The sequence below is a fragment of the Gorilla gorilla genome, chromosome 9, assembly GCF_029281585.2.
Source record: "Gorilla gorilla gorilla isolate KB3781 chromosome 9, NHGRI_mGorGor1-v2.1_pri, whole genome shotgun sequence".
Lineage (NCBI taxonomy): Eukaryota > Metazoa > Chordata > Mammalia > Primates > Hominidae > Gorilla > Gorilla gorilla.
The window spans coordinates 111,910,477-111,936,565 of record NC_073233.2 but is presented as its reverse complement, the minus strand read 5'-3'; the positions used below and the strand labels follow the sequence as shown (position 1 = coordinate 111,936,565).

Below are 26,089 nucleotides of genomic sequence, written 5' to 3'. Positions count from 1 at the left end.
CCACTGTCAGTTGTAATAAACACTAACATTGTCAGAATGGATAATTCTGAATGAGGCCTTAGAGATCTTCTCATTCAAAAGTTTTCAAATGTTATTTTAACAGTGAAAACCTTTGTTCAAACAATACTGATGTAGCAGCAGCTTAATGTATAAAGCAGATTTTTACTTTGAAAAAGAGAGAGAGATGATCTAGTTGCAAAGACTATTAGAGAACCTGGACCACTGTCTGTCCCCACCTCTCACTCCCACCACGGTACAACTTGACTCCCAAGAAGTACCATAATTTCTTTTTTAAAAAATCTAATTTATTGCCTTTGTTTTATAGCCAGAGTTTCTTTGAATGCAGGAGAAATAGAAAATTGATGTAGCATCCTTGGAGATAAATCCACTTTCTCAAATATGGCAAAAATAGTCTTTAGCTGTGGATTGCAGGGTGACTGCAGGGGATCCAGGGGAAGGGAAGGTGTAAATATGAGGAAATTGGTCTTTATGCTGCCCCAAACAGACATGTGTAAGTATTAGTTAACATCATAGTGTAACTGACCTACCGTTTCTAATACCTTTCCCAAAGAAAACAAAACCTGTGAAAATGGGCATATTTCTCTCAGTATAAAGAATTATTAGTGCTGATGTGAAATAGTTTTATGTGGACGCCTTGTAAGGTCTGCAGCCATAGCATTTTTCCAGGGAATTCTGCAAAATAGCAATGATTTGGATAAGCTACCTGTAATCTGAGAGGATAGTGTCTCTAAAGGAAGAAGCTGGTTTTCTTTTTCATGGATTATCTGGAAATCAGCTGGAGCCTCCAGAGCCTTCCCAGGATGCCTTTCAGTGATCTCTGGACAAGGGAAATGGAAGAGGGACCAAGACCAAGGAATCAGGATTGACGTTAGTTACCCATCTGAGAATGTAGTCCCAAGGCCAGGTTTAGTTGTTACTGATGTTTTTTAATGATTACATTGCCAGTAAGCTCTTAACATGTAATTTCCGGGGACCTGAGGCTCCCTCAAGGTGGTAACATATTTATAACGTGCTTTAATGCTCTTTTCGTCCTGGATCCATGACCGAATGTGTAATTTCCTTGTCCGAAAACTCATCTTGCCCACTTACCATCCTAGAGCATAACGGCAACTCTCCCTCAGGAAGAAAATAAGTCTGCGTGCCAGTGGTGCCGATGACCAGCACATTTTTCTTCAAATCGATGGAACATTGATGTCTCCGGAGCATATCTAGGCCTAGAAGCATATCCATGGGTTGATCCTCAAGTATGGAGAAAGAGCACTGTAAGAAATCACCTTCAATTTGAATCTGAGCTAGATGAACACGGCCAATAATTCTCTGTGTGCCCACTCCTTTAGCAACCCCAGCCCACCGTCGGTCCACCAGCCTCATGATGTTACATCGCTCGGCACAAGCCTGGCTCATAATGGTCATCTGGGCGCCCGAGTCAACAAAAGCCTTCAAAGGATGCCCATTCACTTTGCAGTTAATGTAGAGCATCGTCACTTGTCCAAAACTCTCGGGGGCCTCTTCTATCGCTATATTCATGTTTTCTTCAATGTTTTGCTGCCGGATTTCCTCTTCTATTTTGGCCTGAGCTTCCCGATCCAGTGGGTCGGCTGTGTAGAGACGAAGCCTCTCTTGCTCTCTCAAGGCCTTTTCCCTTTGGTGCTCCATCAGCACCTGAGAAAAGGTCTCAAGGCTTCCGCTGAGCAGGGCTTCCGCCAAGGGAGGGTTGCGTTCCTTGAGCAGGGACAGATCGTGGGGGTTGGAGAGCAGCATGCTGCGGATCAGGGCGGGGCTGCCCAGACCTTGCAGGCCGGCCACCCTCTCTCCTGACGCCAAGCCCTGTGACCGCTGGGCAGCGGGTGTGCGCTGCTGCTGCTGTCCAGGGTGCTGTGGACGGGAGCTGGACGTCCCAGGCACCGCAATGCTACTGAAGTCTACACGAGGCTGGTTCGGGGCACGCCCTGGAGCCCGAGGTCCCACATTGTCCTTCTGCAGTAAAACCACGATATCGCCATCTTTGAGGCCGTAGGAGCCCAGGGAACAGTGGTCCTCGATGAGGAGTCGCTCCGTGTGGATAATCTGGATCTCTTCGACGGGGACTCTGGACTCCGCCTCGCAGAGGACCTTGAAGTTTCGGAGCTCAAAGTCGGGGCTGACCTGGAGAGAGAAGGTGACCTCGGAGAGGTCCCTCCGCACGCAGTACACGGTGATCAGCATGGCGGGGGCCCGGGCTAGCAGAGGGCCTGGGCGGCTCACTGGCGGGCTGGGGCGGGCCTGCGTCGTTGGTGCCGCTGCTCCTCAGGACTTGGTAGGTAGGGACCGTCCGGGCTCATTCACCTCTCAGAGAGGGGCGGACACTTATCTGTCTGGGGGCTGTCTCCCAGCCTCAGTGCCTGCTGTGTGGCCAGGTGGAGCCTTGAGGTAGCACGTTGTGTTCCAAAGTCCATTTCTAAGTGTGCTGTTTGGAACCTAGAATGCCTACTCCCATGGATACACGATGGCTCAAAGCTGCCAGGTTTCAAGGCCAGCCCTTCAAAGCCTATTTAACACATGATATGAAAGAAATGATTTCAACACATTTTTTTTTTTTTTTGAGACAGGATCTTATCCTGTCACCCAGGCTGGAGTGCAGTGGCATAATCACAGCTCACTGTAGCCTCGACCTCGTGGGCTCAAGCAGTCCTCCTCTCTCAGCCTCCTGAAAAGCTGGAACTACAGGCACAATCTACCATGCCCGGCTAATTGTTGTATTTTTTTTTTTAATAGATTTGGGGTCTCACTGTGTTGCCCGGGCTGGCCTCCAACTCCTGGGCTCAAGCAATCCACCACACTTTGGCCTCCCAAAGTGCTTGAATTACAGGTGTGAGCCACCATGCCTAGTTTTTCAACACTTTCTAAACAGCATATTATCATTTGTTTTGTTCATTTTAGAGTTGTATTCTTTGTACTTTTGTTTTTTCCCCAAACAGTAAGGATTTGTTTCTTACATGGCAAGTACCATTCTATGTGCATAGTAGGAAAGTCAGATTTGGAGCCTGCCCTTGAGAAGCTCACATTTCTGGAAAGGGATAGACAGGTGAATGGGTAATCACAATACTAAAGGCAAAACCTTTTACAAAGACATGTTCAGGGTACTGCCTTTAGTATCACCAACAGAACAGAGGATATTTTCCTAAGGAGGAGACAACCTGGATGTTGAAGGATGAGCATCTTCCAGGTGAAAAGTGGTCTCACTCCAAAGGAAAGCAGTTTCATGTTACAAAAGCAGGAATTTATGGCAAGGGCTGTTATTTCTAGAGAAAGATGAGACATTTTATGCAATAAAAAAATTGTACATAACTTTGAATACCAGGATATGAAGCTGGAAAAAAATTAGTTGGAGCCAATTTATGAAATCATATGTGAATCTAAGGAGTTTAAATATTAAATATTATCAATTAGCAAGAATTCCTCCTCCAAAAAAAAAAAAAAAGAAAGAAAGAAAAAGAAGTAAGGAAGGAAAGGAAAGGGAAAAGATTTGAAGCAGGTGTTTGTGATTTTTTTTTTTTAAATTGACTTAAGGAAGAGGCTTCTTGCAACACATGGAGGACATAATGTGGCAGGAGGGCCAGTCAGGAGGCTTTTCCGGTGGTTCAAAGAGGGAGCTGTTGCTAGAGTGTGGAAAGTCAGGAGGCCCAAAGCCAAAGCAGTAGAGAATAAACATGTTTCTTGAGTAAAATGGACAGAATGTGCATACCCGTTGGAGGTGGGGAGTGTAAAAAAGTGGAATGTGTGGATAACACAGAGGGTCTCTAAAATGGGATATAGGGTAGACGGGCCATTGCCTTGAAGGGAATGAATGAATGAGTGAGATGAACCTTTGAGGTGACCCATTTGACATCAGTTCTGTAGGAAAATTCATTAAGGATGCCACCCTAGAGGCCAATATGCCTCTCTCTGACACTTGGGCACAGCCACCTTCTCCCTACTCTCCCCCACCCCCACTTACACACACACACACACATACAAGGCTGTCATGGTAAGGGTGAAAAGTCCTTCAAGGCAAATGATGATTGGGTAGAAATGCTTGCATGCCAGTTATTTTTCTCTATGTTTAATAAAGTGTTTTGCTGCCGGGCACGATGGCTCATGCATGTAATCCCAGCACTTTGGGAGGCCAAGGTGGGCGGATCAAGAGGTCAGGAGATCGAGACCATCCTGGCTAACATGGTGAAACCCTGTCTCTACTAAAAATACAAAAAATTAGCCAGGCGTTGTGGTGGGCGCCTGTAGTCCCAGCTACTCGGGAGGCTGAGGCAGGAGAATGGCATGAACCTGGGAGGTGGAGCTTGCAGTAAGCCGAGATTGTGCCACTGCACTCCAGCCTGGGCGACAGAGCAAGACTCCATCTCAAAAAAAAAAAAAAAAGTGTTTTGCACTGTGCAGAGCTCATGTTTCCCTGGCTTGGTACTCCCAGGTGTACCTACTTATGAACCAAGATAGTTGATATCCTCTGCCTAGTTTCCCCCACTTCTTTGAAGTGTTGTTAGAAGGCCTGCACTGTTACACCATTATTCCATTATGGAGAGAAGGAAGTCACATCAGCCTAAATAATTATTTTTTGGCTCCTGTTTCTCGTGTATTTGTCTCAGATGGAAGACTGTGTCTCACTCACTGCTCTAATTATCATAATGTTTCTATACTCATATTTGCTTATATTAGAAATGTTGACTGAACGCCCAGTGTATGTGAAGCATGTGCTAAGTTCTAGGGAAACAGATGTGAATAATGTTAAATATAGGCTGTATTCTTAAAGGAGCTCACAGTCTAAATTAGAGCACATGCACGCACACAAATTGAGGGATAAAAAATACCACAGTAGTGGTATTCAGGAGAAATTAATAATATCTGAAGAAGAGATGAAGAAGATGGTGAGGGATGTTGGGGAGAGAAGACATCCTGAAAGAACTGGGTTTAGAAAGATGACAAGGAGTCAGCCATGCAGTGTGCGCCAGAGTGGAGACACAAAGGCGAGAAGGAAGATGACCTGACTTAGAGCTTTCAACTGGAAAGACAGTGTTTCATCATATAAGGATTATTTTTTAATTTTAAGAAAAAAAAATCTAACATTGTAATTTTCACCATTTTTACAGATGAATGAATGACCCTTTGACTCAATAATATTATGTTATGGTTCTTTGCACCGTGACAAGTTTATCAGAGATTACTAGTGGTTTCCCCTGAGTTTGGAAACAATTATCATGTGAGATGTCACATGCAAACTACTCTGCTAAAGAACAGATTGAGAAACCAGTAAGACTTTAATTCAGTTTTCCTTTATCTTTTTTCCCCAAATAGCTTTGTACAATTTGTTCTTAAAACCATAGCGAGGAGGATTATACTGGGGCTTTTGTTTTTTTTAATAGCAAATGAAATTATTTTTGTAGAATAAGCTTCCTTTTGTTTTTCATAAAGCAAAAATTGTGAGTTCACATGAAAAGAAACTAACATCTTTTTTTCTATACCATTGCCTTCATACTGAACATATTTAAATTCTATGTGAGGTGTTTTATTATCTCACTGTAATTTTTTTACTTTGGGTGGCATTTTACATTTATTTGTTTTTCAGCATTTTACCTTTTACTGAGAACAGACACTGGAAAGCAAAAAGCCTCAAGGTCTGGCCAATGAGCTGTCATCATTTCATAGGTCACAGGATGTCAGGGTTGGCAGGGATCCCTTGGATTCCATAGCCCAGCCACCCATCCACCCCTTATATCTGTTGCAAAACAGCCTGGAATCTGTAAAGGTAAACAGAGCCTCCTGTGTTTAGTACTTCTGTGTATACATCATTTGATTCTTTCATTTTACCCAGCATGATTTGTGATTCAAATACCATATGTATAATTGTCCCAACTCAGAATTTTGAATGAAAACCTCTTCTGACTGTATAATGAACTTGGAGGTAATTGGAAATATATATATATATATATAATATATTATACACACACACACACACCCCTAAACATAAACTGTTGTTATACCATAAATCCCTATCATGTAGTCTGTTGAGAAATGGGTTATCTGAATTATTGAGGTGTGTAAATCTAAGTAACTGAGGTTATCAAAACTTTTCTTGAGGAATTCTTTGTGAAGTATACTCCCTTACTTTTCTCCCTTAGTAAGTACAATATAAGAATATAATTAAATTTTTTTTTGATAAGTGAGATTCCTGCAGAGTCTCCAGGCTATCACTCAGAAATCAATTCTAATTGTATGGCCTAAATGCCCAGAAAACAGAAGAGATGGTACTGATTTCATACTAACCAAGTAAATAACCCCAAAGTTTTTTTTTAATAAATCCACAATACCTTTTGTAATTTGCCTCTTTCTAAAAACTTAATGTAGCAAAAAAAAAAAAAAGAAAAAAAAGAAATACACATAAGTGATGGTTTCAGTTATGATAGTCAGTTGATGTTTAAACTACTATCTCTTGCTGTACCAAGCAAAATAATTGTCTTTTTAGTGAAAAAAAAAATAGAATACCTACATAAATGTCACTATGTAACATATACAGTAATTAAACTATGTTAAATATATACATGTGCTTGCTACATTGGGATTTCTTCCTTTAAATATGTGCTTGTATTACCTTTAACGTGTAATCAAGACTTATTAAGAGAGTTAAATCATAACTTGAGATTTTCGGCGCAATTTAGAAAAGATGCAGAATTTTAAAAGCTGTACCCTTAGGTTAAATAACTAATGTTTTCATAATTCTTTTATTTGCTTTACAGTAATACTATAAATTGTGCCAGAACAGTCATAAGTGAATAACATGTATTTCTTTGGATAGTTATATATTTATTTATTCATTATTTTTGTTGTTGTTGTTGTATATATCTGTGTTTATTTCTTTTTAATTTATTTTAAGTTCTAGGGTACATGTGCAGGATGTGCAGGTTTGTTACATGGGTAAACATGTGCCATGGTGGTTTGCATCACCTATCAACACATCACCTAGGTATTAAGCCCAGCATGCATTAACTATTTTTCCTCATGCTCTCCCCTGCCCTTGCCCTTCCCCGGCAGACCCCAGTGAGTGTTGTTTCCCTCCCTGTGTCCATGTGTTCTCATTGTTCAGCTCCCACTTATAAATGAGAACATGAGACGTTTGGCTTTCTGTTCCTGTATGAGTTTGCTGAGGATAATGGCTTCCATCTTCATCCACATCCCTGCAAAGGACATGATCTCATTCTTTTTTATGGCTGCATAGTATTTCATGATGTATATGTACCACATTTCCTTTATCCAGTCTATCATTGTTGGGCATTTGGGTTGACTCCATGTCTTTGTCATTGTGAATAGTGCTGCAATGAACATACGTGTGCATATATCTTTATAATAGAATGATTTATATTCCTTGGGGCATATACTTAGTAATGAGATTGCTGGGTCAAATGGTATTTCTGGTTCCGGATCCTTGAGGAATCGCCACGTTGCCTTCCACAATGGTTGAACTAATTTAAAGTCCCACCAACAGTGTAAAAGCATTCCTATTTCTCAACAACCTCACCAGCATCTGTTGTTTCCTTGACTTTTTAAAAATCACCATTCTGACTGGTATTAGATTGTATCTCATTATGGTTGTGTGTTGCATTTCTTTAATGATCAGTGATGCTTGAGCTTTTTTAAATACATTTTTTGGTCGCATGTATATCTTCTTTTGAGAAGTGTCTGTTCATGTCCTTTGCCCACTTTTTAATGGGGTTGTTTGTTTTTTCTTGTAAAGGTGTTTAAGTTCCTTTTAGATCCTGGATATTAGACCTTTGTCAGATGTTTAGACTGCAAAATTTCTCTCCCATTCTATAGGTTGTCTATTCACTCTGTTGATAGTTTATTTTTCTGTGCAGAAGCTCTTTAGCTTAATTAGATCCCATTTGCCAATTTTTGCTTTTGTTGCAATTGATTTTGGAGATTTCATCATAAAATCTTTGTCCATGCCTATGTCCCAAATAGTATTGCCTAGATTTTCTTCTAGGGTTTTGATAGTTTTGCGTATTACATTTAAGGCTTTAATCCATCATGAGTTAATTTTCATATAAGATGTAATATAAATTAATGAGTTATGAGAAATGTGTAAATAAAATGTTGTGGTTGCTTAGAGGAGGAGGTAGAGGTTATTTCTTTGGGATAAGGTGGGGTGCAGGGAGTGAATGGGACTGTCCAGAATACTCACTAGAGGAAGTGTCACTGAAGTGGGCCTGGAAGAATGATTTGGTAAATTTAACCATGATTATAGTGTACCTGTCTGGGTTCCAAAGAGCTATCCTTTCCTTGATATATCATACCACTTGCTTGACCTCTTTCTCTTCACATGAATGTGCATTTTTCTGTTCATATTTTTTCCTGATGGATCTATAACCAAATGGATGCATTAAGATGGTAGGATTGGTATAGGAAAGGAATAGTAGTCTGGGCTTCTCAAAAAGTGCTTGTCCCATCCTAACATTTCTTCACACTGACAAAAAATAATGAATGCTGTGGTTTCTTTTTGGTAGTGAAGAGGTAGTCTTTATTTCATGAGGACAAGCCTGTGCAGTGCCCTGAGTTGAAATCTGAGTGGCCTTCTTCTCAATTCACCTTCATCTGCTTTAGAGTTCGTGAAGATTTCTTCAAGACTTTGGCATTTCATTGCCCTTCAGCCTGGCCTTTATTATTCTCCAGCCTATTAAGATATTTTATTGGAAACTAGGTGGATGTTGTCTGCATTAGGGATCTCCAAAATTATTTATGGGTGCTTTAATGTGAATGTATATACAGGTTGAGTTTCCCTTATCTGAAATGCATGAGACCAGAAATGTTTGAAATTTCAGTTTTTTTTGAAGTTTTGGAATATTTGCTTATACATAATGAGATGTCTTTAAAATGGGACCCAAGTATAAACACGAAATGTATGTATGTTACAAATGCACCTTATTCACGTAGCCTGAAGGTAATTTTATACGATAATTTTGTGCATAAAACAAAGTTTTAACTTACATTTTGACTAAGACCCCTCTCGTGAGGTCAGGTGTGGAATTTTCCACTTGTGTCATCATGTTGGAGCTCAAAATGTTTAAGATTTTTGAGCTTTTTGGACGTCAGATTTATGGTTTAGGGATGTTCGGCCCGTAATTAGTGGATATCATAGTTTATGAATTTGTTGATAGTACTACACACTTATCTGTCATACAATAAAAATTCTCAAAATGACCACTTTTCATGTTATCCACATACACTCACCTCTGTGACATGAGACTCTTAACCTTAGTGTACAGAGTAATAGCATGCAGTCCACCCAAGCAGGAAAGATCTAGCCACTGGCCAAGACACCTCAAAAGGTATTTATATGGCACATCACTTCATTTATGGTGACATTTTGGGTCAGTCTTTGTAGAATGAAATTTGTTAACTTCCAAATAGGACAGAGTATATTGAGAGATTCCAAAGAAATTTTAAAAAATGTACCATAACAACATGGTCATTTAGATATTTTATGAATTATGTACATGGTAGGTAATGTTTCCACAACTGTCTTAAAAAAGACAAAACTTCAGATTGTTGTTTATGTGGCTTCCTCTATTCTAAACAGCAGCTGAGTTAATTGATTACCATAGTAATTAGCATGGCTAAAGCCCATCTGTCTATAGAATTTAATTGTATTCCAACCATGAAAATGAAAAACAAAGGCTGATCAACAAAAGCTTCACTTTTAAAAATAACAAATAAAAGATAAATCAACTCACCTATTTTTCTCAGAAAAATTAAATTTAGCAGCCTGTATAGAAGAATTCCTTCTTACGCCATCCCAATGGTATCTAGTCCATAGCATATTCTATTTTATTTTTTTAATGGTTTGGGAACATTAATGTCTCTGCAGGTTGTCTCTCTATTCTGAAAGATGTGGCACTCCCATGCCCATGCTCTGTTCCATTACACTTATGAATATTCTATCTCACTCAGCTCATAAAATGTGCTTAACTGCTGATATGCTCTTGTTTACTTATGTATTGGTAAAATATTTCAGTGCTGCTTATTCACAGAAGTCGTTGGAGGCCTCCAGAGGACAGGAACTAATCAGAGTAACTACGTACTCTAGCTTTCAAAATCAGGGAACCAATTTATGATGCTGAAGAGAAAGAAGATAGTATCATTGATTTTTTTTTTCCTTTACAAACTTTAAATGAAATAGAACTGAAATCTCTCAGGCAACTCTAAAAAAACTGTTTTTGTCTTTTATTTTTCTGCATTTTTTTTTACTTCAAAACAACTTAAAACACTATTAACTGTGAACAAAGACTTGGTTTTATTTCATGTTTTTACTGCAGTGTTTTTTTATCTACAATGCAGGGTTGTGGTGGCCCCTTCATGCCGGTGGTTAAGAGACAAGAAACCCAGTGTTCCAAGGATAACTTGTAAATTACTGTTTACACAAATGAAATATACTGGCATTCAACTGACATTAAAAAATGAAGCCCCACTGTAGTTGAGGTTTCTGATATTAAAATTGGGCTCTGAGACCATTTCTTCATAGAAAATTTAAAGCAAACAGGATCATCAGCTCCTCAATATGCAGCAAGCCAGCCTGGAAAAAAAAAAAAAAAAAAAAGCAAAAACAAAAACAGAAAAGAGGACAAATTCAACTAAGAGCCATAATTTGTGTTCATAGGGATGGATATAGCAAATTTATCTAGCAGTTAGCCTCAGGTCTGTACCTTCTCTGTATTAGTGTTAGGTAAGATCACCCCTTTATGATACTGGATTTTTTAATCTAAAATAACTAGGATTATCCTAAACACAAGTTGCCTTCCTAAGAAAAAGGAATCCATGCTATGCTTTTTTTTTTCTTTCTTTTTCTTTGATGGAGTCTCGCTCTGTTGCCCAGGCTGGAGTGCAGTGGCACGATCTCGGCTCACTACAAGCTCCACCTCCCAGGTTCACGCCATTCTCCTGCCTCAGCCTCCAGAGTAGCTGGGACTACAGGCGCCCGTCACCACGCCCGGCTAATTTTTTGTATTTTTAGTAGAGACGGGGTTTCACTGTGTTAGCCAGGATGGTCTCGATCTCCTGACCTCTTGATCCTCCCGCCTCGTTCTCCCAAAGTGCTGAGATTACAAGCGTGAGCCACGGCGCCCGGCCTATGCTTTTTAATCTAATAGGCTCTAAGCTATAACTTCTTACCAAGAAAGCCAGGAGATCTGTTCTTTGAAAATATCAATTCAATCTGCGACCTTGTGACCAAAAAGAGTCAACAAAATACAGGCATCTGCAAAAAACTATCAAAATTTAATCAATGTATATTATTCTATTTTTTAATAAAAGGACAGTATTCTATATCTGCAGTTCTGGAAAAATAGTCACATAAACACACACAAGAACTGGATAAGATGCAAGTCAGTGACGTAGAAAGCCTGTTGTGGCTTTGAAGTAACAAAAGTAGAGCTTAAGTGCCCTGGATTTGTCACTTTTTATCTGAATGTCCTTGGACAAAGCACTAATTTATCTGAGCCTCATTATCCTCTTATGTAAAATGGGGATGATGACAATAATCTCTTTTCCATAGGATTTTCGTGTGGACTTAACGGATAATTTGAATTTGTCTTGTAAATAGAAAAGCACTCTACCAAAATATGTCATTTTTTCCTCGTATGAGTGAAAACAATAATTAATAACCTGGAAAAGTCAGACAAGAGGATGGAATTTATAAATACTAAATAACACATGTAGATTAATTTTTAACTCCTTATTGACTAGGACCAGGTGCTGTCAGAACTGTCACAGCTCCCTTCAACCTTGCATTCATTCCAGGATGCCGCAGAATGTTCATAACAATCTTGATCACCAAATCTGTTTCAACACCAGGGAGTAACTTTCAAAGGTTGAATAAATATATCCTTTCATTGCATATGATTGTATCATGTTATTGAATGTCATTTTTAACCGTAGCAGTCTGCAAAGTGTTCTTGGAGGTTAAAGAAAGTAGATGACAAGGTCTTTGTTCATAAAGTGCTTATAGAATTGTTAAGCAGACACAACACAATGAAAAGACAATCTGTTCATCTAGTTAATAGTGAAAAAGTGTAGCATATTAAGTCAGGTTAATATGGCTTACCTTGTGTGCAACAAAACTGTTGAACTTGACATCAAGAATATAAGTATGGTCTTTCCAATAAGTTAGTATTTGGAATTACTCTTGGGTAAGTTTATTTGTTGGATGGAACGATGAAAGAGTCTCAGTCCACAGGACACTTCCTTCAAAGGTTTTTTTAAAAAACCAAATCCCCAAAACAAATTACAGAGTTAAGGAGATCAAACATTTCACAGTGAATGCCCAGAGTCATTTGGACTGGACATTGTAACCATGAGACCGTAAGGTTTTCAAACCTAGGGGAATGCTCTAGACAAATGATAGCAGGCATCCAAATGTTCCTTTAAAAACTGGAATTTTTTAAAATGGGATTTTGACAGAGGTCATTGATCTGTGTCATGGGATAACAGATGAATTATCTCAAAGCAGGTGCTTCAAACTTTTTTAGTGGTGTGCATCATGGTTTAAAAAATGTTTTTTGGTCACACTCAATATTTGTATATTTATAAACTATATGTCATATTGTATAACATAAGATATAAAATGGATGGAAATTATAAATGGGTTAGTTGATAAATATACAAATTAAATGTCCAGTATTTTCTTCTACTCACCGATAGATCTTAAGGTGCAAAAACCTCACTTCTGAAACTATTAGTAGACAATTAATTCCCTGTTGCTTTGAGTGAATGGCCAAGGGTCAGGCTTCCTTTCCAGAAGGCATGGATTAGGATCAAAATAGGAAGGCAAGGAAAGCATAGTCTGAGAAGAATGAAGAGAAAACACACATGTGGGCACTTTCATGGGCAGAGACTAGCCTCTCCTATACAGTATTCATCAGGTGGAGGTCAGGAGAAGATAGTGTTATAGCCATGGCTGCAGAGTTGGGATAAACAGCAGCAATGGCAGGAGCAGCAGGAACACAGCCCTACCTACCCTAGCTTCCACCCTTCCTGTCCCGGTACAGGGTGCAGAAACACAAAGACCATCTGAGGGCCTTTGTAGAGAGCCCATGTGGTGCCTAACAGATATGTGGGTGCACAAGAGAAAAGGTCAAAATAAGGACAGCAGGTTTAGAAAGATGTTACCTTTGCTTCCTAGAGGCTGGAAGCTCATCAGTTCTTTAGACAGGCAGGTGAGTGAGCAAACAGCACTGTGGTTCTGTGATGCTTGTTCTTTTGAAGCAGACACTGTTGCTGCCCTGCCTCATCTCCCTGTGCTCATGTTTGCGTTCCTACAAATGCTGACACCTTCCCCTTTCCAGTGCCGTTGGGTCTTAGTTTCTCTGCCCTTGAGAGATTTGCTTAGGCCACCTCAGTGAGGAAATGCTGAGGCTTTCATACCCTTAGGGGAAACTCTGGGGTCTTATCCTGGTCTCAGTCTATCCACTTTCTCACATGTACTTCCTGGGATGACCTCTCAAATAAAGACTGCGTGTATCTACATCCTAGTCTCAATGTCACCTTCTGGGGAGAAACAAACCAGAACTGTATTTGGCAGGAGTGGGAGGGTTTTATATTTTATCCATTGTATCCATTGTGTTGTGTTTGTTTTTCTCAAGTAATTTTTTCTAGAGTGTCAAACAATTCATGTAGATTTGACGGAAAGCTAGACACAATGGATTTGCACCCCATACCATCTGGTCAAAATCTTGGTGCCTGGGTCAAGGTTCCGTTTTGGTGTGTAGCTTTTATTAATTCTGCATGTCCTATAACAGTGTTCTCAACTGTTGCTCGAAATTGGCTGATTCAGATTTCAAAGTGCCTGTCAATAGATCTCAAACTTTTATGTAGTTGGTAATTACAATATGTAATAAAATGTAATAGGCTGACAGTTTGGCATAAGCCCTAAGGGCATGGGCTTTGAATGTGCCAAGGTTTGAGTCTCCACTTTGACACTTTTAGTTCTGTGCAAAAGTTTCTTTACGTTTAAGAGAAGGATCTCAATGTTGGTATCCTGTTGACTCCTGAAAAATACACATAGCATTGAGTTGGGGGTTATTCTAAAGTATCAATCACTTATGATATTCAGTTAAATTGAGCAATATAGCTTGGGAGGACATGCTTCACATTCTTCCCACAACTTCTTGAGATCCATTCTTCAATAGAGATTATACAGATTTGACACTTACATGTGCAAATAGGTCATTTGTATGCACATTTTTGACAGAGACCTATGTATCTATCTAATTGCTTTGACAGTACAGTCATGCACCACTTAATGACAGGGATGCTTTTGAGAAATGCATCTTTAGGTGATTTCATCATTGTGTGAACATCATAGAGTGGACTTAGCCAAACCTACATAACCTACAACGCTGTATGGTATAGCCCTTGGCTTCTAGGCTTCAAACCTGTACAACGTGTTACTGTACTGAATACTGTAGGTAATTGAAACACAATAGTATTGTGCATCTAAACCTAAGTACAGTAAAAATACAATGCTATGATCTTATGGGACTGCTGTCTTACGTGCAATTTGTCATTGAGGGAAACATTATGTGTTATGTGATTGTATTAGCAAACATTAGAGATACACCAGCTTAAGTATCAGTTATTTATATGCGATTCAGTCAACTCACTGTGGTTCCTTGAAGAAAATTCATGTACTCTGACCATTTATTTTACATGTGGAATGTCTACAGCAGCATGATTACTGATGAATAAAGCTGCTCTTTTTTTTTTTTTTTTTGCATGGTACCTTCATATTCAAATGTATCCTTAAAGCCTATACTTGGAGATATTAATCCTTTTGATTTACCTATTTTATCTTAATTTATAACCCGAGATAAAAACTTATTTTCGATACTCAATGCCAAGTTATACATTTTATGAGACCTTTTCATTTACCAGAGTCCCAAAGGAAAGCACCTCTTCAGTCAAGTGACATTTTTTCCTGAGAGCTTTAGTTAATGTTACATGTATGGCATATGTTTAAGTTTATAAGATGTTGCCTAAAGAAAAGCTGTTGGGGAAATGTTTGGCATCATATTAATGCAAGTCAGTATGTTCCAAGTTTATCCACCTTTTTTTCTTATATTAGCAATGTTTGCATATTAAAATATGGCTAATGAATGATACAAGTACATGTTGTGGTCATTTTGCTCTGAATTAGACTTTTAGGTATAACAGGGAAATTGGTCCTAGAAGAAGTTCTTCAGTAAATGCATAAGCTGTGATAGACTTCTTGCCAACCTGTAAAATTCCATCTGATAGTTGGTAGCTATAATAGTTCATCACTGGAAGAAAAATGCTGAGCAAATCTCCAGATCATGTTTACTTAATCTTTATTCTATGGCTACATAATGTGTTTCATGAAAAAGTTATGTGACATTTCTTAACAGTAGATTGTGTTTACATGATAGTAACACTGGACAGTATGAAAAATTGTACAATATACTAAGAATGGATCGATAGTGCACTTTTATATACTAAAGCCAGAACCATGGATATAAAGAATAAACATCTTTTTTTTTCTCCTCTACTCAAAATCAGCACTTCTTAAATCATACCCAGTAGGAAGGAACATTTCTGGAATGATTATATAAACCTGTCTTTGGGTGGATTGAGTGAAATGGCAGATACCTCACCTTAATTGCAAAAGGGCCATTGAAGCTTGTGATATCAAGAGCTCCCTGTAAAGCCAGGATGGCTGACATTCTATTAGAAATGCATTAGAGCAAAGAAGTTTGTAGTTCAGAAAGATGTAAGTAAAATACTGTTCAGACGGCATTTTCTGTTGCTTACCTTGCAGCTGTTACTTATTAGATATTCTGGTTATTTAATTATATGTTTTTTGAGGAGATACTCAAGGTCATAGTTATAGCAGATTTTTAATTATATACAAAGCTATAAAAAGTGGAACATTTCACCCTGGGGAGCCCCCCAAAATGACTGTAACCACTTTATTAAGTGAGCTACCACAGAGTTTGGCTATGGTTACTAAATCAAAGGTTTGTGTATATGTTTTGTTCCTTGGGCAGTCATTGTTTCCATAGTTTTCATTTTTCACTATCTAGAAGTGCAAACAATAAACCTTTCAGGAAAAAAAAAACAAATTTTATATTTTTTATAGTTACTACCCACATAGTGTTCAGGAAACTTTACCAACAAAAATAGCCTATAAACTTAGAGTGTGTGTGTCTATGTGTGTGTATATACATATATATCTATGTACACACACACTAAATTTTGTATGAATATACACATATATATGTACACACACATTATATGTTTATAGTGTGTGTATATATATTGAGATATACATATATAATATTTTCTAAATATTTGTTATGGTTCAAATATATATACTAAATTTTGGCTTAACGTAGTAAAAACAAACTGAGACAAAATACTGTATCACTTTTATTTTTGTAAATTGTAAGGTCAGTTTTTTTCCTTTCCCCTAATGGGGTTGCAGTCAGGTGTTTTGGAAATTGACCTTAGGAAATTGGAGGGGGGTAAAATCTATTCTTTATTTGTGCTGCAGGTTTTATATGTTACTGTAATGTCATACTTCCAAACAATAATTACAAAAGCATTATCCTATAAGAAGTCCTATTTGTCCAGTCAATGCACAGAGTCTACGTAAATTAATGCAGTTGTCTCTTTAAGGCTGTTGAGTCCAACTATTAATCTTGAACAGTATCCCAGTGGAATCCATTATGTTAGAACTTGAAGGAAGAACACGAAGGATTGTAGATCAATTGAGTCCACAGTGTGAAATACAAACTCTACTTTTACTTTATCATAACTATTTTAAGAAAGCAAACTGAAGAGTAGATCCCAATATATTTTAGCCTGCTGGCATTCTATTATTAGGTTAAAATCCCTACTCTTTCGTGAATGATTAAAATTTCTACTCTATTCCAGTTTGAAACATTCTTCTTTCATTAACGAAGTACTGGTCTTTGTGCTTATGTTCTCTTTTTGTCCTTTGCTACATTAACTGGGGTAGAAAATAAGGAAGAATGGTTGTTTCCTTGTATCAGAGTCCTGATGGGATTCTTAGTACTTGTGAAATCAATGGATTTTTTACCACCTGCCTGGGTGTGCTACTCATAAACTTTGCCATTAATACTCCTTCCTCTATGCCTGTACCCAAGGTGTTAGTATTCCCCCAACAATGCTATCCATCTCAGCAGCCCTCTTCCACCCAAGCTTTGGAAGGTGCTGTTCTAATGTGAATTGGTTAGCTATCAGCATAATAAGCTGTATAACCACCATCCCAAAACTCAGTGGCTTAAAACAGAAATCATTTATTCTCTCTTGTGTTTGAGATCAAGTCGAGTTTGACAGACCTACACTAGGATTGGATGGTGCTGCCTCCCAGAGTCAGGTTGGATATCGATCTGCTCTATTTGTTTTTTATCTTTGGCGTAACAGGCTACCCAATACATGTGCTTCTCATGGCAGCAGCAGAAGCATAAGCGGGTCAAGTAGAAACAATGGATGACTCCTAAGGCTTAGGATCACAATTAGTACCCAACACTTTTTTCTGCCTGCATTCTGTTGTCTCAGTCAATTCACATTCCCAGCCTCAGTATCAATGGGGCAGGAAAATAAAGTGGTTGACATTAGAGGGAGTACTACAAAGTCACATGACAAAGAATGTGGAAACTATAGAAAGATGAATAACTCGAACAATAATGCAATCTATCATATCATACACTTAAAATTGGCCTCTTTTCTCTCTCAAAACAATGCTGTGCAAGGCGGCTCTAGAATAATTCTCTGACTAATAAGACTAGTTATTCAGTATGTCATTCTGAAGAGAATCAATCCATTCCTAGTTTTCCGTAGACCACTGCAGCTCAGATGGGATCCATGGACTAGCTACCATTGCATGAACCCTTTGCTTTTGATCCACAAAAAGATAAAGCAGTTATACCAAATGTAGATTAATTATGACCCCAGGTACATTACTCAGTTTGCTGCAATTGTTTTTATGGAGCAAGAAATTGTCAATGAAGGAAGCAGTATGTTTTGATTTTCAACTTGGCCCAAGGTATTCTTCATATAGCAGACAGGCACTTTGAGTAGCATTATCCAAGAGCTTGTCTAGAAAAATGTATTCCTTAATCCAGGATTTTGTTTCTTTCACTAACTATAGATTATACACATTTTCAGAACTGAAGTTAAAACATAATGAATTTGATACTTTTATATTAGCATTATAGTTTCTTTCTGTTTGAAACTATTCAAACAGAATTCTTGACCAGTAGCGTAGGTCTATGCAGGGAATAATGTAATATTAGGATAGATATGAAATTTGGCAATTATGTAAATGCGTAAGAAAAATGAAGTATAAAATGTCTGTTTTCTAAGCCCAGTACTCCCAAAATATAGTCATTGCCTTAAATAGAAAAGTATGTTTTCCACTGCCTCTTCTGTCATATTCTAAAAACATTTAATATGTTCCTTAATGTGTACAAGTTACCTATTTAAAATACATATGTGATGTAATAAAAATATATCGCTATTATTGATATTTATATGGTTTGTCATATTATCTCATTCTTATGGGATTGAAACATATCTTCCATTTTTTACTTACATTTAGAACCTATCAATAAATCATTTGTAATAGCTTTGGGAAAGATTAAATGGTTAGAATCAGATCATACTTTGTGGAGTTTATATTTTCAGTATTACGTCCACAGTCACAGTCATCTCAAACTTATTAGAAAAAAAAATTAATGAAATAGCTGCAGGGCCTAACATTTCTAGAAATAGTGTCAAGGAAGTCCAAATTTAAAATACAGCATTAAGTATATGTCTCCATCTCTACATTTTACTACATACGTTGCTTCTACTCTCTGAAGCAATAAATCAGCCTAGGAAATTGCCTCTCCATCTTTTGAACTCCTAAAATGTTTGCTGCCTAGAAATTTGTTTGGTGTTTATTTACTCATTGGTGTTATTTTTTCTGTGCATCTGTTTAGCTTAATGACATTTGTGGACTGTTTTACATTTAGTAAAACATTTCCATATTTTTTTATTTTTGGTGCTTATCGCAGCCCCATGGAGATGTTAATGTCATCACTATTTTGTAGATGAAGGAAGTGACATGTAGATTAGGTGATTTTTTTCCCGAAGACACACAACTAGAAGGTAGTAGGGAACACTCCAAACACATTTTTATTTTTAAAAGTTCATTTATGTCAGCCCTTCTATAATAGACACAGAAAATATAACATATGTGCAGCCATTTGTCTCCCTTCCATGCTCAGGACAGAAACTAATAATTATACATGATAATCTTTCCCCCAGATCATATCTACAGCCTCAGAGAACTTTTCAGCACAATATTTCAGAAAGAATCTTAACACTTTTGGAGTTGGCGCTCAGAATTAAATATGTTTGATTTTCCAGCTATATATCTCACTTTGTTAGATTTATGTCTTTTGTCTCCCTGGCCCTATCGTGTCTGCCATTGTACTTTGCACAAAATAATACATGCTAAATAAATACGTTAATAGTTTTTGGTTAAAAGTGTAAATGTAATAATGTGGCAGAATTTAGTTGACTAGAGGAATAGTTTTTTTCTTTTATTATCCTTGAATAATTTATTTCTCAGACATTAATGGGCCTCATTTGTGCCAATAAAATGGCACATATTAAATTTTCTGTCACAATGCTTGACCCAAAGAATGCATTTTATACATTTGAGATTCAAGGATGAATTTATTCAGTGAACATTTATTGAGCCTTTACTCTATGCCAACTCTGTGCTAGGTGCTGGACATACAGTATTGAACAAGACAAATATAATCCTTAGCCTTTCAAAGCTCATTGTTTGCTAGAAGAACCAGATATGAAACAATAAAATCCACACATATAATACAAAGTAGAGTGTGTGTTTTTAAGGAAAAGAGTTGTCTGCAATGATAGAAATGATGCCCAATAAAAGAAGAGTTTTCTTGGTGAGGAGATAGAGGGTGAGCATTCTTTGCAGAGGACACCCTCTGCATTCTAAGGCGGTCCCAAGGCAGGGAAGTGCTTGGAGCCGAGGAGGACATGCCAGGCCATTGTGGCTGAAGACAAGGATCAAGGAGCAGAGCCATAGCTCTTTCCCTAAAGAACTAAAAAGTCCAGTAAGGAAAGAGGCACAAATCGGCAACAGCATTAATACTACACAATACGTTAAATGAGAAAAAGAATCAAAACAGTTTGTGAAAGAGAGGCAGGGTTAGAAATGCTTAACAGATGAAGAAGTGGTAAACCACACTTGGGGCATGAGAGAGAGGCAGAAAAGGACATGTATGAGTGCCAGGAGCACAGTGACTGGTGCAAACCTTGCTGGCCAGGGCTCCTCCCTGAAGAAAAGGGCCATCTGGGGACCACCTGGATTGCAACTAACAGAGAAGGGGATATATGAGTTGGGCAGATTCCCCAAAAGACATCTTCCTATACAGAAGCAATCTAACAAGATCACATGTCATGGGTTCGACCGCAGGGTTTGTGAATTCTGACTTCGAAACTGCAGATGAACCCACTCAGTTAACGAATGGACAATGGCAGACACGATAGGGCCAGGGAGACAAAAGATGTAAATCTAACGAAGTGAGATATATAGATGGAAAATCAAACATATTTAATTCTGAACTCCAAGTCCAAAAATGTTAACTTCTTCAGTACTGTTTACTGATATGTAAGTGCACAGAAGCATCTTGCCTCAAGAATATTGAGTTTCATTCATTTGTTCAATAAATATTAATTGAAATCCTCCTATTACTTCTCATTAGGTTCGGATACAACACTGAATGAGTCCCAGTCTTTATTTTCCAGAAGCTTTTAGTCTGGGAAATGGTGTGTGTGTGGAGGGGGGTGGGGTGCAATTGGGGGACAATGTAAAGGGTGAGTTTTACAGGTGGAATCAATAAAATGGCACATGTTAAATTTTCTGTCACAATGCTTGACCCAAAGAACGTTCTTTCCCTTCCTCCATTCCCATTTATCAGAGCATAAGGTACTGTATTTTTTTAATCTGAAAATCTCTGTCTTGTGAGAGCCGCAGTAGTCACTGTAGTAGATTTTCAAATCTTTCTGGAGATACAAATGGCAGTTATGGTACTTTACAAAACAGCCACTCTAGCAGATGCCAAGGATCTTATCGATGGTGCTCTTAAAAATTAAACATCGTGTACTTACTTTCTGCAAGTCTCTAATGTGTATACATATACAAGGCTTTAGGTCTCCCTCACAAAAGTTAGCACCCTAGCATATGTAGTAAGATAAAGACATAAGCAATGTCCCTTGACTGAGTCTTTTAAGGCATATGTCACACACCCACAAATAATCCCACAGGTAGAGGAAAAGATCAAGACTCCTACATCTCTGTTATTATTTGTTGAACGGTTTCGTGTTTAGTCATTTGGAATTTATGAGGATTACTAATTGGAAAGACCATATTTTCTGTAATGGAGATGCATGTTGGATCGGGCAGAACAGTGATGAAGAACATGTTGAGTGTTAGACTGGAAATTTGAACTGGAGAAAGTAGATAGAGACTAAAACATGGGCTGTGACTCATTCTGCAATGGATAGAGGTTTAATCTTCCTATCTGATGTCCTGGTGTTTGTTTGCATATACTGGATAATTAAAAAAAAAAAAAAACGGAAAAACACCCAAGGAATGTTAATAGATCTAAGCAAAGAGGGTACCTTAGTCCGCTCAAGCTGCTGTAATAAAGTACCGCACACCAGGTGGCTTAAGCAACAGAAATTTATTTCTCACATTTCTACAGGCTGGGAAGTTCAAAATCAGGACACCAGCAGATTTGGTGTCTGGTAAAGCCTGTTACCTGATGTATAGATGGCACCTTCTCTCTATGTCCTCACATGGTAGACAGGTTAGGAATCTCTCTGGAGGCTGTTTTATAAATCCGTAATCTCATTCATGAGGGCTCTGCCTTGTGATCTAATCACTCCCAAAAGGCCTCACCTCCTAATACCATCACCTCGAGGGTTAGAATTTCAACATGTGAATTTGGAGGGGACACAAACATTCAGACTATAGCAGAGAAATATTTCATGGCTGAAAAAGTCAGAGATTTCTTCCCAAAACCTGCTTCAAGGTGACCAACATTTCTTAAATAGTGCTACATGGCAAATTGTGGAAGAAAAGATTTTTCTGCCAATCCCACCTTTACACCAAACAGATTATAACCACCTTGTTCAGAGCAACAACCGTGTAGTATTAATGTTTTCATTCGAACAGTGGCCATGGTGCCCTTTCCGTGTTAAAGTAGCATTCGTACACTCAGGAAATATCGGTTGAGTGCATCTTTCAAGGGCCTTTTAAAGCTTGATATAAACACAGACATACCCAGTAGTTGCTAATTACTGCTCATTGGTTGCCACTCCAACTTCTCTCTTGCCCCTTATTTCTTACTTTTACCCTGATGGGTGGACATGGGCCTCAGCTTGGGGAGAACTTTGTGTGGGTCCAAGCCAGTCTTGGTAAGTCTGTTCCCCTTGCCAGGACTGGCATAGGCCTGAGAATATGCCCAGATTCTGCCCAATGAGACAGAGGGAAAGCTTGCTTGGGGGTTTGAGAAAGGCTCCACTTTCTTAAAAAGATATTTAGAAATATGTCAAGAAAGGCCTTTTCTTTGGCCTTGAATCCAACCCTGCGAGGGAGAGATAGCTGAAACTGCTGTCACATTTTAAGGAGAGCAGCCAACACATTCAGGATGGCAGAACAGAAAGGTGGAAAAACCCATGACTACCATGCAAAGCCATGAAGTAATCAAACCTGAAAGTATCTACCTCCTGATTTCCTGTGAGAGATGACACCTTTTCCTTATCGTCTCAGTCAATTTTAGTTTGGTCATTTGTAAAATTTGCAGCCGAAATTAGCTTTTATAAGACCAGCAGATTCATTAAGCATGTGATGCTGTGCAAATAAAAAGACCTCTGCCTGTGTGTAAAATTTCAGAGGGATTCATTCAACAAGTAGATTTTGAGGGATTCATTCAACAAGTAGATTTTGAGAGCTTACTACTGTTTAAAATTTATTAATTGTGAGAATGTGTTTCTGTTGGGGTTTTGGACTCTGTAGCACAAACATGAAATTGATAGTAAAAACCAGCTGTCATTCAATGTTGTTTCCACGTGAGCTCTTTATATGCATGAAGGGACTGTCTGTGTCTCTGTTTTTAACCAAAAATGAAAATAGAAATGGAAAATGGGTGAAGGGCTAAATTGGACAACCATGCAAAACTCTCACATGATACTGTAACTTTGTGAAATATGCCATTCTGGAGTTCAGTGCATACTAATACTCTGGTGCTTTTTAATTTATTCAGTTTTCAACTTATTAAAACCCATTTCATTCAGTACATAGTTACTAGATCTAATGTAAAGACATATGTAGGCTAGAAAATCATGCTTTTGAATGTACTGTTTTCTTTAAGGATAAAGTTAAATAGATGATTTTCCTATGTGCACATTTGCTTTAAAATCATTTTTTGTATTCCAGATGCAAAGGTAATGCTGTGTTTATTTTTCTTTTTTCTTCTGAAATACCAAGAAAGATGACCTGTAGTTCTTCTTGCCTCTAAAATTGGTCTTTTTTTTCAGATTAATTTAAAATGTAGCTTTGTTCACACCTGAGACCCCTTGAGAATAAACAAAATCTGCATTTCTTTTTCAAGCAGTACCCTGTCAATCTAAGAAGAAAAGAGAATCTTGTTTCAATTGCTGGCTTCTCATAGCATGTCATTTGTAGCAATCTCACAGAAGATTAGTAACTCTAGCTCAATTTGAAACTTAGATTTTTATTGAGTGTGCTTCAGAATAAAATCTAGTAAGATTTAAAAGCAAGTATTCTTTGTTTATGAATTAATTTTTTTAAGTAGCACATTAAGAGTTTGGAGGAAGAGATTCACCAGCAATATCTTTGAAGCCTTCAAATGATGGGAATAGTAAGTTCTATCTTTTCCTTTGCAAAAATAACAGCAACAGAGGAATTGAGAACTTGACCATTCTGCCTAGTGGGATCATACTTAGGATGAAAGCATGAATTTATTCACCATCCAAATGCAGCTCCTAATTCCCAACAGGCACTCTGTAAAATCTCAATAAATGCTGATAGAGTGAGGAACTACTTTGGGTCTTGTCCCAGGATATAACTTCAAATTTCTTTTCTGCTGATCATGTGAGAGACTATTTGATTATTATTAATATATGGGCTCCCAGGGAAGCCAGACAGATGCCAGTATATTGTTAGTCATTTTTTCCATAAAGCTCACCCATTTTCTAGCATAAACCACAGTAGACCTCGAAGATGCCTATTTGGCTTCACAAATTGGTTGCTTTTAGCAATGTAGGCACACACAATCCCATCTTTCTCAGGATGTATTAAATGCTAGTATGTATTATTCTTTATTAAAGGCTACTTCTAACTCATCTGAAAAAAAGATTCTAGATTACCGTAGGAGGTCCCACAAGAAAGCATGTTTATCTTTTGTTTGTTTGTTTGTTTGTCTGTTTGGAGAGAGGATCTCACTCTGTCATTCAAGCTAGAGTGCAGTGGTGTAGTCATAGCTCACTATAGCCTCAAACTCCTGAGCTTAAGCAGTCCTCCAGCCTCAGCTCCCCAAGTCACTGGTACTGCAGGTGCATGCCACCACACCCAGCTAATCTTTTTATTTTTAGTAGACATGGGGTCTCTCTGTGTTGCCCAGGCTAGTCTCGAACTCCTAGCCTAAGCTATCCTCCTACCTTGGCCTCCCAAATATGCTGGGATTGCAGGCATAAGCAGACCAGTACAGGTCTTGTGGAATAGGCATGAAGGAAGCAAAAATGTAGAGAAACAGACATAGAATATTATTCAGTAGCTATATAAAGGGATGGCAAAAATGTTTCTGTCTCTATGTTTCTGGGCCCATGCGAGACATTGTTAATTTGTCATTTCCATTTTTTCTATTTAACATAGACACAGGCTCAGAATCCTTCTTAAGATGAATACTGGAGGTTACTGTCACTATCCTAATTTATCTACTGAATAAAACCTAGTTGCTATCTCTAGAAAGATAATGAATTCTGACAAAGATCAAGACCACTTACTCAAATGTATTTTTTGGCAGCTCCGCACCGTTTTTCTTCCTCTGTAGTCATCAAATCTTTATGAATCTTCTGCTTGGAGATACATTTCTATCCTGACCATCTATTTTGCCACAATTGCAATGATTTATAATAATAACAATGAGATGTTATTCAGTGTATGGTTAGATCATGCTACCTATTGAAAAACAAAAAGACAAGTCAAGCCTGATGCTTTTATATATGGGAAGTAAGTATGCCATTGAAGTAGTCACTATTAAACTGTTCATCAGTTTGCAGTTCTTCTTTACTTTTCCAGGCATCCACTCTATTGGAAGTTAGGTCTGGCTAAGACAGGAGAGTTCCCTGGACCCCTTCACAGGACTTGCAACAGTCCTGTATGGCTCACTGACTGGCTGCTGCACTCAAACCCCTTGCAGGACAGGGAGCACGCAGGCGAGTGGGTGCCAGGCTGGGTTGAGTGCTTTTGGGCTCCAGCCACACAGTAGCATCTAGGGGTGTGTTACAATTAATGCTCTTTTAGTAGTTGCCATCCACGGACGGCTAAGTGTTAACCAGCTCAGTGGAGAGTCAGGATGACAGCCTTTTATACCCTGCCCTCTTGGTACCTGGGTTCTTGTCTGGTATGCAGGAGGAATCAGGTCACACAGACTTGAAGGATGGTGAATGCGGAGGTTTTATTGAGTGATGGAGCTGGCTCTCAGCAGGATGGGGAGCAGGAAAAGAGATGGATTGGGAAGATAATCTTCCCCTGGAGTTCTGCTGTCCCAGGCCAAGCTCCTCTCCACATTCAGACACTTCAACATTCAGACACTTGTTTTTTCTCCTTCTCTGCCATACTGCTCTGCTCCTCTGCCAGCGGAGTTTGGGATTTTTATGGGTACAGGGTGGGGGACATAGT

At 38.5% G+C, this 26,089-nt stretch overlaps 2 protein-coding genes across 3 annotated transcripts in view; one reads left to right on the top strand and one right to left on the bottom strand.

The window, feature by feature from the left end:
• The window catches only part of PDGFD (platelet derived growth factor D), a 256,902-nt gene that overhangs the window by 125,617 nt on the left and 105,196 nt on the right, over nucleotides 1–26,089 (top strand). The window lies entirely within an intron of this gene.
• On the bottom strand, nucleotides 927–3,460 carry DDI1 (DNA damage inducible 1 homolog 1). Its single transcript, XM_004052044.5, has one exon. It carries the CDS (start codon nucleotides 2,224–2,226, stop codon nucleotides 1,036–1,038), a length of 1,191 nt encoding a protein of 396 aa, XP_004052092.2. The 5' UTR covers nucleotides 2,227–3,460; the 3' UTR covers nucleotides 927–1,035.

Excerpts from the sequence above, each read along its gene's own strand:
- DDI1 (XM_004052044.5), bottom strand. The coding sequence starts at position 2,226 with ATGCTGATCACCGTGTACTGCGTGCGGAGGGACCTCTCCGAGGTCACC.